The 12,154-nt window shown below is 37.5% G+C and overlaps 1 protein-coding gene across 2 annotated transcripts in view; it reads left to right on the top strand.

The window, feature by feature from the left end:
- PLBD1 (phospholipase B domain containing 1) overlaps nt 1-12,154 on the top strand; it is a 66,847-nt gene that overhangs the window by 52,590 nt on the left and 2,103 nt on the right. The window contains exons 7-10 of one of the 2 annotated variants that reach the window (XR_013763828.1): nt 6,205-6,405; nt 6,515-6,655; nt 10,170-10,423; nt 11,100-11,212. Coding sequence is in view for 1 of the 2 variants with exons in the window: in XM_079140043.1 (XP_078996169.1) it covers nt 6,205-6,405; nt 6,515-6,655; nt 10,170-10,355; nt 11,100-11,206 (635 nt within the window). In the remaining variant the exon portion in view is untranslated. Of the gene's footprint in view, nt 1-6,204; nt 6,406-6,514; nt 6,656-10,169; nt 10,424-11,099; nt 11,213-12,154 lie in introns of those variants that run through there. The other variant, XM_079140043.1, reaches the window with a different exon arrangement.

Raw genomic sequence — 12,154 nt, 5'->3', positions numbered from 1 at the left:
TAAAAAGGAAAACAAAAATCTCTTGTTTGGTTTATTCCCTACTATGTGCCTGTCTCTGTGACTGACACTATGCTAAGCATTGATTTTGTCATTCGATCTTCATAAAAACCTAACGGGGGGCATGGGTGTAGTGGTGCATGCCTGTCATGTCACATAGCTCAGCAGTTGAGGACTGGGTTTAAATGCAATACATGTGACTATAAATACCCACTTATTCTTTCAGAATGCTTCAGTTTGCATTTAAGTTAAAAGTGAGAGAGTCATGGGCCTCCTGGCACGCCAGGTGGGTGGAGCTCTTGTGTGGGAACAAAAACTGGAGTCTATTCAAAGTACTTATAATTGAAGATTCCAGTAATGATGATCCCTATGAGGCTGAAGCTTCAAGCTTAATTATCTATAAGTAAGGCTCCCTGGAATGCACTTAGTGTGTTTCATGAAGCATGCGTGGTTCCTACTTTGCATTATGTCCAGATAACCTGTCACCTCCCACATGTATGTATGCAGACCTTTTAACTTAAATGTTCTTCATGTTTTCCTTGGAGCTTGCAAAAAAATGCAGATTCCACAGCGCCATTCATAAAATTCTTTATTTCTTTCCAGACGGGCATTTTTAACAAGTACCCTGGCTGATTCTATCATGTGGGGTCCAGAATCCATCCTTTGAGACTGTGGTGGCCTTTGTGGTTGATGTAGCAAAAAATTTTCTCAGACTTTTTAATTTCAGGTTTATGTACTTGAAAGTAAATGCACCCAAAGATAAAATAGGCTCAAGGCTCCAGGAAAATTAAGTCTCAATTTCACATTTCAGAATGTGATTACTCCCGTAGGTTATTAAATGATGTATTTAATAAATGTGTAGTATAAATATCTTTAATGTGCTATAATTACTTTTGCTAAATTCATGTTACCTTTTTGATCTTTGAGACTTTGGTCATAAAAATGAAATATATACAAACAATCCACAAGTGAGCATGGACCAAAATTCATGTCCACTACTTTGAAAAACAAAATTCAAAGAAAAGGAAGAAATAATAGCAGAACCAGGGCACATATTCCAAAGGATTACTAATAAATTCTGTAGCACTTAATTTCTGTTTTCTTAAAGTACCTTTCTTTAGTTTGTCACCTCGCTTTGGGTACCACCCAGAACACAGGTCTGCTAGCTCACATCTGTCTCAATCATCTTTCGCAACCTAGCTCAAGATGCTTCCTCCCTGCTCTCCTTCCAGATCCTACCTTGTTTTCCATATTTTTCTTGATTAACTGGTCATAAGGTGATTCCCCCAACTCCACCCTGTCTGAACATGAAACTCCTTATGACTCATTCTTCTTCATTGTTTCTAATGTACTTGTTGCATTATTGTTTCATTGTATGTGTTGAATTAATGTTGTCACAGTTTTCATGACAACATATCTGTCCCCATCACATCTGTCAGGTGTGTATAAAGTGGAAAAGGCATGTGTTCAGAGTCAGTCTTAAGTTTATTCCTTATGAGGTCTATTAGCTTCAAATAGTTTGAAAAGTTTATTTAAGCACTTTTCTAGAGGATCAAATGATAGCTCCCTTCTTAAGCAAGGGATCAGGATGTAGTATACATACAGTAAATGTTGATCAACACTGTCTTCTTTTTTTCCCCTTAGATTTCACAGTAATTTATTGAGCACCTATTGTGCATTAAACCCTTTTCCTGGCTCTGAAGTGAATAAGCACAAGTTAACGAGGCAGAAAAAGTCCCTTCCTTCCCTGATGGAGTGTACATTTTATGGAGTGGATAGAAAAGAAAAAAGGAAATAAATCATACAATTGGAATTAAGATAATTTATTTTTGAAGAAAAACAAATTTCATTTTGATGTGGATGATGATAACAGAATGCAGATCAAATGCAAACCTACCTTTTAAAATATTTACTCTATAAAAACTTTAAGAGACTTTCCAATCCTTTTAGGTGGGCACCACAAAATATGCAGGCTTCACAGTACACATGCAGCAGCCTGAACCCTGCATTGGCCACATTCATACTGCAGGATTAGGCAGACGTGTGCTCAGTAACTACTTACATGATTAATCCTGGGAAGGAGAAGTAGAAGTTGATTGTTATCAGGATTTTAGCAGGCAGAGAAGCAGGTAAACACGATTTTGTAAGGCAGAAAGGTTAAGTCCATTGTGGAGCAGGCAAAATAAAGAGATGAAGGAATCTTGTGTCCTGGAATGGGAGGAAGCCAGCCCATGGACTTCTTTCCTTGGACTGAGCGAGCAGAATATTTTCCAGTTACAAATAGCAACCTATGATCAGGAGTTCCAACGGAGACTCAGAACAGAGGGAGATGAAGGCGGGTGCTTGAAGAAGCTTTTTGAAGCCTTTTGAAGAAGCTATGAGGGAATTCTGACACAGTCTGTGGGCTGGGACCGCTGCGGTGTTTGGCATCCGAGAGGTGTTTACTAAACATTTGTCGACTGACCATTGCACTGGCTCAAAGAAATAGGGTAGCTGAGGGCAAGTGATGCTTTCCACAGTTCCAAGAAATGATATTGTTCCTCCTCAGCTGAGGGAATGAGATGAACAGAAAGGCTGAGTATGGTTCAAAGTTGTCACTCTTTTTTTAAAGTAAGAAAAGAGATTTCCTATGTGTTTTGGCCATGTTAAAATGAAATGGCAGTCAGACAATAAAAAGCAAAATGAACTGTTTATCTGAATTAATATTACTGTATCAGTTATGGCTGCAAAATAAGAATAATGCTCCCAATTCTGCAGCTAAAAGCAGTATGTGACTGGTATTGCTTATGAGTGCACAGGTCTGCTTAGTAGTTCTTTCTAGATGTCTCGGTGGGGAACATTCATGCATCCGGAATGGGCTGTGGGTTGGGTAGGCAGCTCTGTGGGCCTGGGGCCCTGGATGCACTTGCTTGCATGTTTGGGGTTGGCTGAGGTAATTGGGTCTTCTTTCATGTGGTCTTTCATCCTAGAGACCAGGATAGAATGCGTCAGTCTACAAAGCAGCAACAGGGTTACAAGAGTGAGTAGAAGTATGCCAGGTCTCTTGAGGCTTCATCTCAGAACTGGCAGATGCTTATGTGCTGCAGCAAGTGCCAAACCCAGCCAGATTTAAGAGGTGGGGAAACTAACAATACTACTTGATGGAAATGCTGCAAAGTCACATTGCCCAGAACAGGGACAGAGTGAGGGTTGAAAAAAACATGCAGCACAGTTATTTTTAAAGCCATGATTCATATGATGGGCCTTGAATTATACACTAGTCCTCCCTTATCCATAGGAGATATATTTTCCAAAATCCCCAGTGGATGCCTAAAACTACAGGCCATACTGAAATCTGTATCTTCTCTGTTTTTCCTATTGAATATAACTATGACAGAGTTTAATTTATAAATTTAGGCACAGTGTGAGATTAACAATGGTAAGAAAAGTTATGACAATGTACTATAATAAAGTTATGAATTGTGTATTTCTGAAATTTTCCATTTAATATCTTCAGATCACAGTTGGCCTCAGGTAACTGAAATCTTAGAAAATGAAATCAAGGCTGGGAGCATTGCTGTATGTTATGTCTGTCCTTGCTCGACACTTGTTGACTCATCTAAAAGGAAGCAGTGTTTTTGGTCTGTACCATGTGAGCTTTGGAGCAGCCAATACATGCAGTAGGATAATTAGGGTAAATTTTTCTGGTGTGAAGTAAGCAATAGGTCTAAATGGCATCTGGAGATAGTGGTTCCTGTTTATTTTTGTGATTCATTTTATGTCTTAAAATATGCTTCATTAGCCAAAAGACCCCCACCCTCTTTTTAAAGTTTCAGCCAGTAGCTTATCAGATGTTGTTTGCATTCATAAAACACGTGTGTCTCACTTCTCCTGATTTCTAATAGCCTTCCAAAGCTGCTAATGACACATGAGTGCAAGATTATACTTTTACATAGTCAAAGAACATTTTTTTCTCTTATAGGGCAGTCTGTCAGGACTTTGTCCCCTCTCTGGGCCTTTTATTTGTTATTGTAAACTTTAAAATATAGACTTAGTTTCCTCAACAATAGTTTTCGCCAACAAATTCATGTTTTGTGTTCTAGAACTCTGGGTGACCTATATTTTTTTCCACCTTCCAATCGCTTCTTAAACATTAGAACTAGTCATTCACTTACACATTTTAAAGAATGCCTGCCCTCTTGTGTCCAGAGAGGCAGCTACAGTAAGGAATGAATTAGCAAAGTGAAGCATGCCAGAAACATGATGTTGTAAACTAAGGGAATTTTCTATCAGAGAGCTCGCTCAAGAGTGCCAAGCATGGTTTACAGTATAAGCACTGTAAAAGAAACCCAGACCAAGAAGTGAAGGTCATTGAATATTTCCACACCCTGCCAAACTACATGTATTCCCCAAGTCCAGGTTGTGTCTTCCCAGAGAAGTACCCACTAAAATTTCATTCAAGGGTACTACCTGGTACCACTTGGAGTGTGCAACTGTCTCCAGTTTACACAAACTTCTAAATAGTCTATTGGCTGCCTTGTGGAGAAGCCCATTGTGTTAGCTGGATACTCTTATTATCATGTGACTTTCATGAAGATTTTCAGAAATTTCCAGAAATTATACATTGTTAGAGCTGAGTGGCATCACTTAGTCCCAGGTTATCAGAGGAAGGAAACAGGAAGAGAGGCAGAATGAGACTTGCCATACTCATGAGGGGCAGGTAACTAAAATGCAGGACTTCTGACTCCCAGTTCAAACTTTTGAGTCTTTAACTGAAGTGATCACATTACTTGAACCCACCTACCTATTCTGTTTCAGAACTATCATGCATAATGCTGTTAAAGTGATTTTAGGTGACACAGGGACAAATATTTTTTGCATGTTAGTAGAAATGCATTTGTTTTAATGTGTTTTATGGGAAAAAAAACCCAAACATTAAACGTATGGTTCCTTAGACATTAATGTAGATGACAAGGCTAAGTATTTTAAGTTTTAAAATGGAGTCCATATAAAGAAAATATTAAGTAATGTATATGTTTAAAAGCTTGAATTAGCCATTCATAATGTACATGCCTATTAAAATGTCATGCTATATGTCATAAAAGTATGCAATTTTTACTCTTTAATTAAAAAATAAAACAAAAATATCAACAATAATTCAGATATGGCAAAAATGATCAAAGTGATATAAAAATGGTGGAAGTTTGAGACTATTTCTGTTTATTCTGATGGCTATAACAAAATACCTTAGGCTGGGTAATTTATAAACTATTGAAATTTTTTGTGTGAAGCCCTATGTTCTAGCTCCAGCACTGAAAAAAAAAAAAGCTGCTCACAGTTCTCAAGACTGGGATATCCAAGATAAGACACCAGCAGATTCCATGCCGGTGAAGGCCCTTCCCCATAGAAGGTGCCTGTTGCTGCATCCTCCTATGGCAGAGGGGTTAGCAAAAGCTTCTGGAACCTCTCTTACAGCAGTATTAATCCCATTCACGAAGGATGCTCCAGAGGACTGTATCACAAAAAGCCCCTCACTAGGGCCCTTTCCTGACTTTTCTGGAACACCGTCAGTTTGTCCACTGCTGTCAATTACTGATGACAATATATCCTCTCATTGTTACAGCTGCACCTGATCTTCTACACTCAGCCCAGAATAAACCACAAAATAGGCCTTCAGAAAAGACTTGTAACTTCACCAATTTTCCAGTGTTGCCTCCAATATTTAGAAAAAGCATTGACCCAGAGTGTTAAGTGTCCTAATTTCAAAACCATGTTCACTTTTATCCATGTAGATGTTTTTCATTTATAAAAATCATGTAGAACCATAGATTTGTACAATACAGAAATGTAGTGAGAGAAGGCATCCATAGTCTTAATTATGCAACAGTGAGCCCTGCTAATATCCTCCCCAATTAAAAGTTTGCTTGAAAAAATCCTAGCAAGTCAGGCTCTATTTCCGTGTATCATTTTGGAAACTTGAATTACTCCTGATTTAATGTATTTTTGTCATACTATCAAACAATGGAGAATCTAGGGGTGACCACCACCTTAAGCAGTAGTTGGGTAGCTACCCCAGAGCTAAGTCAAAGCTGGGAGAGTCTCCTACAGATCAAGGAAAATAATAACATAGTTTGTAAAATGCACTGAGTATGTAAAGTTGTGCTAAAAAATGATGGTAAAATATCCCACGCAAACATATGCTGATTTGTATATTTGTCTTTTCTGTAGGGTTTTTGGAGTCTCTGGATGACTTTTATATTCTTAGCAGTGGTTTGGTATTGCTGCAGACCACAAATAGTGTATATAATAAAACTCTACTGAAGGAGGTGATACCTGAGACTCTCCTGGCCTGGCAAAGAGTCCGTGTGGCAAATATGATGGCAAGTGATGGCAAGGGGTGGGCAGAGATATTTTCAAAATACAACTCTGGTAAGTGACCTTGCAGAATAACTTTCAGGCATGTATATATGTTTAACTTTTGAGTTGTTAACCAGTAAAGCACATCCATGCTATGCCTTCGTATTTCCCAATATTTCAGGCACATATAATAATCAGTACATGGTCCTGGACCTGAAGAAGGTAAAGCTGAATAATAGCCTTGGCAAAGGCACTCTCTACGTTGTGGAGCAAATTCCTACATATGTAGAATATTCTGAACAAACTGAAGTTCTACGGAAAGGTATCTTCTTCATGCTGTGTCTGAAAGTTTGATGAGTATGAACATGTGTGTGTATGCTTGGGGTGTTTGGTGCATGAACAGATGATGGGCAAGAAAAGATGGGGATGCTATTGCTAGTTACACTGGGAAGAATTACCAAGGTCAGCACAATAGGTAAAACTATACCTCAGTTCATAAGGGACTATGGGCAGATTGGGACACAGGTCAGGCATTTATGGCCCTATGATTTCTCATGGTGCTAATATTGCCTTCTCTCTTGGGTTCCCGATTAAAGCTTTAAATTCGATTCAGAAAGTATTAATAGAGTACTACTCTGGCTCAGGTGCCAGAAAAGCAAGGATACAAACTCCCTCCCCTCTAAGAACTTAGCAGTTTAGTATAGATGGTTTGCTTCCATATGCTTTGCTTCTATCCTAGACTGAGGAATCTAGGATTAACTATTTGCATTACCTGGATTTGATTCTTGGCTCCTCAAAATCTTGGGCAAATTATCCCACCTCTCCAAGCCTCACTTTCTTCATATGTAAAATGGGATAGATCCACAATCACTTATTTGTCATTTTGAAATCCCCAAATTGTAAAACCAAAAATTCTTGTTGTTTTGGTCTTGGCTTACTTAGTAGCAAAATATTACATGATCTGAACTAATTTTTGGCCCAAAAAAGGGTCAAAAGTAAATTTGAATTATCTTTTTATTGTCATTATTTCCTCTTAAAGATACCATATATGCATTAGGCTACAAAAATATGAATATTTTTTATTATGAGATGTTCCCCACAGAAAATATGTCATATATAATGTACTCTATTGCTATACTAGGATCTGAAAAACCCTCAATTCTGAAACTCATTTGGCCCCCAATAATTTTTGGATGTGAGAATGTAGAATCTTTACAATTTCACAGAGTGATCATGAAAATTGAGATAGGTAGTAATGGGAGAAAATGTTAGTCTCATAAATCTGTTAAGCAGTTTAACCTTTATTCTGTAGAAAATGAGAGTTTGGGGCATGGGAGAATAGACTAACCGTTGCAGAGGAGAAGGGAGACTACATAGGAGACAAATGTGATAGATCATCAGCTGATAGATGAGTGGGAACAAAACCAAGATAGAGTGTGGTCCCTAGGGATCAGGACCTGGTCCTGTTCCATCCCAGGTTACATTTTGTAATGATTTCTGGAGTGAGGCTTCTCAACATAGAGTGACTTACACCAACTAAATGCACATAAGACTTACACATAAAGCAAATTTTCAAGGTAGAGGTTTCAATTGCCATGCAGTTCATATCCTACCAAGCAGGAGACCTTCCTTCTTCATTATAGGGAAAAATTATGAGACACCAAATCATTAGTTACTTGGATAACACAGCAATTCAAAACTGAGAACTAATTATCCAACCACAGCTCCTAAAAGTGTGCCTCAAGAGAGAGATGCTTACTCAAAGTAGCATTTTCTTCTTTGCAAAACACACACACATACAAACACATATATACACACACACACACATATATATATACATATACATATACATACATACATATCAGTATCAGCTCTTATTAGTCTTAGAGACGTTTCATGGGATTTAAGAATGGGAGTTCAAAGAACCTAAATCCTATTTTATTAGCAATGGTGCAAAGAAAAAAAGCTACTTTGAGCAAGCAGCTCTCTCTTAGGCTCACTTAGGAGCTGACTGCACCAACCTTAAAGGTTGGACAGCTAAAATAATACTTGTGTATCACCAGTTTGTTGTGAGACTGAAGTTGCTCTATTTTAAATGCTTTTGTAAATCATGAAGCTTTATGGAAATGTAAAATAGCAGCCATCTTCTATTACTCATTTGAGCTGTTCTTATAAAAGAAATAATAAGTATTCATCTAATGTTTATCAAGTACTGGACAATATCACAAACACTTTATGTTTGAATGCATTTTATTCATTTTGTCCCAATGTCCCAGATATAGAACCCCTATAAAAGCTAAAATATAGTACATACTATATAATACATTAATATTAACTTACCATTTTACTGTAAGGAAGGCTCAGAAAGATGATGTGCTCAAATAAGTTATATTATGTAATTAAAATAATACAATATATAAGCTCTAGATTATGATTTCTTATCTATTTTAATGTATCTCTGTCAATTTTGTTAGAATACTTGCAGAATTGAAACTTGGAACTTAATGGGTTAATGCTCACAATAACCTTTGTAAGGCAAATGCTGTCACTCTGTTATAAAATTATAAAAACTAAGAAACTAAGGCACAGGTAAGAGTAGGTAATTTGTCCAAGGTCACATAGCTAATTTTTTTTTCTTTCCTTCTTTTTTTTTTTTTTTTTTTTTTTTTTGTGGTGCTGGGGATCGAACCCAGGGCCCCAAGCTTGCAGGGCAAGCACTTTACCAACTGAACTATATCCCCAGCCCCACATAGCTAATTTATGGCCGAACCAGGCTTCAAATCCAGGCAAAGTAACTCCTGAATCTGTATAGCCTAGGTATATATTCTATCCTGTCATGTCAGTGTCATTCTTATCTCTTTCTTCCTGATGCTCACTCTGTTCCAGGATTAGCAAGGTTAAAAGGGCTGTCATTTCTTTTGTCTTAATAACTTCCTCCTTTTCTAGAAGATCCCATACAACAATAAAATGGAGACAGGCAAACAAGGGCTGAGAATATAGAGGTGGTAAATGATTCCTTAAATGATGGAGACACCCTTATTTTGACTGACTGCCCTGCCAGCAATAACCCAGGCCAGTGGTATCTAGGATGTTCCTAAAATGCTTCTACTAGAGTTGTGTCATATGTTTGGTGGTAAAATGACTAACTAGCTGAGTGGCTATGGCACACTATGAATCTTTGAACGAAGCTAGCTGAGCTTTTATAGACATCTGTAGTCAAAGGACTTAAAGTTTGCTGGAACATTAAAGGCCATCCCCAGCCCTCTCTTGTTATAGGCTTCCTCTTTCCCTCCCACCCTCTCACAGAAAGAAAAAAAAAAAAAAAAAAAAAATTGAGGCTAATTGCCTATGTCCCATTCATCCCTGAGCCTAGAATTTAGGTGTTTGGTTTTCTGATCCCAAGCACTGTGTTCTTCCATCATCCATGGTTAGCCTCTGAAGTCTCCCTTTTTAGGCCAATTGTGAACCATCTTGGCATTTCAGTAGCTCAGTTACTTAAATGAGCTCCCATGACACTGCATTACATGTTGTTTTGCTTTACAGATGAAAAGGTCATTTTCTGGTTTATAAAGAATTTGGGGGTAAAAGAAAGAATTCTGATGTTCTTCTTCCCCTAACAAAATAATCTAGAGTTAAAACAATTCTGGAAATTTAAAAGGCTGACTGGCTGCCAGACTTCATATTCAAAACTGTTATCTATGCAATTTCATTTTGTAATTACACACTCGACAATTTTCAGAAAAAAATACTATCAATTTCAAGTTCTCTTACTGCTTCTCTCTTCTTTTCAGTCTTCCTAATAATTTCACCCTTCCTTCTCTTCCATTCTAAATTAGGATATTGGCCTTCCTACAACATTCCTTTCCATGAAAAAGTCTACAACTGGAGTGGTTACCCACTGCTAGTACAGAAGCTGGGTTTGGACTACTCTTATGACTTAGCACCACGAGCCAAAATCTTCCGGCGTGACCAAGGCAAAGTGACTGATATGGCATCCATGAAATATATCATGCGATACAACAGTACGTAGCACATTTCTCAAGAATCATTCTTCAAAACTCCTTTTCTTCCCCATGGATAAAGAATCCATGTAAGTTTAACATCTGTGTACTAGAAGGAATTTTAAGAAGTTATTTAAGTATTTAGTATTCAATTAATACTCTACATGTTTTATACTCAGCAAATAGATTTTGAGCTCCTTTATAAAATGACAGGGAAGATTCTACAGATTTGAATTGAAAAAACATTATATGTAAAACACACAGAGCGGGCAAACAGCCCACCCTGTAGAGCGCTTGCCGAGCATGTGCCAGGGGCCTGGATTTGAATCCCCAGCACCTCGGAAGAAGGCAAAAAGTAAAACACACAGAAGAAACAGGCCATACAGGATAGCCCTCCACTCCCCAAATGCAGGTTTCCTTCCAAGGACAAAAACAACTAATAAAACAAAAAATATTCATAACTGATTTTTGACAAATAGTATCTAAATGAAATTTGTATTTCTTTTGTTGGAAAAAAATGATGCAGAGTTATCTTCTATTATTTCACTTCCATTCACTTCCCTGTGCAAGGTTCTTGAAGCCAGCTAGGCCTTGTGCAGAGGATTTGCAGTTAGCTAATATAAGCCGAGAGATGTCTGTACCTGAGAGCAAGCTGGGTTTCCAGGCCCTCAAATCTAGTCTTTATAGGTCCAAAAGTCTTACAATGGACAAATGTATCTCAGAATAGCCAATACTCACTCTTTCCTCCATTATTTTGTTTTCTAGATTATAAGAAGGACCCTTATAGTAAGGGTGATCCCTGTAATACCATCTGCTGCCGTGAGGACCTGAACTCACTTAACCCAAGTCCAGGAGGTTGCTATGACACAAAGGTAACATGCTATTGGCTTTTGAATTTAATGTCAATCAGCAAGTAGGCCAAAGGCAAAGCTGAAGAGGCTTTCTTGGGATAAAACATAATAATGTCCCTAAACAAAAAGTTTAATTCAGCAATCAGCTTTTTCAGAGATTCTGGCAGTCGATCTCATTGCCTAATTTCAGGTCTCCTCTGCCACTTAATCTCACAATTTTGTAATGTTTCCATTGTCTCATTTGTAAAATGAAAACAACAGTACTTACAAAACTCTTAGTGTCTTGTGAAGAACAAATTTTTAATATCCATAAACTGTTTTGAACAGGACATAGTTATTTGTAAATGTACAGAATCATGATGATGGTGATGATGATAAGTTTTACCAGACTGGTCCCAAATTCAAAGAACATATTATTGAGAGCAGTGTGATTTCATATTAAACATGACAAATTTAATTGAAGGAACAGGAGTACTAGACCAGGTGCCCAAAGCCATAAGGGTCATGTTAGAATTGGTTTTAAGTATTGTAATAGGTCTCATATTATAGTTAATACATAGGTTTGCAGTAATGTTTTGAAGCCCGCTCATATGGCATGCAAGAACTAATTGTTAGTTGACATATTGATGGCTTCAAATCAGTCAAAGTGGGCAGATTTATACTATGGAAATCAGCAAACTTTAAAAACCATCAGAGAGCTGCTTGCTAGTTTACCTATGGTTTTGGGATGTCCAGTAGTACAAGTTAACTGCTTGGTGGACAGAATCATTCATCTTTTTGCACTTTTGGCTTATATATGTTGCACCTTTCCCAAATTATGGAAGAAAGCTTTTAAAGAGTGAACTAATTCTATCATTGGCTTAGAAATTATGACACTACTGACATCATTTACACATTTATTTTTCTATCAGCCTAATTCTTAAACAGGAAATAATAACTCAACCTTTTTCACTATGTGAGGAAGGCAAG

Source organism: Sciurus vulgaris (genome assembly GCF_902686455.1).
Source record: "Sciurus vulgaris genome assembly, chromosome: 5".
In the NCBI taxonomy this organism is placed as follows: Eukaryota; Metazoa; Chordata; class Mammalia; order Rodentia; family Sciuridae; genus Sciurus; species Sciurus vulgaris.
The sequence above is the reverse complement of the archived record's forward strand: the minus strand, read 5'-3'. Positions and strand labels throughout refer to the sequence as shown.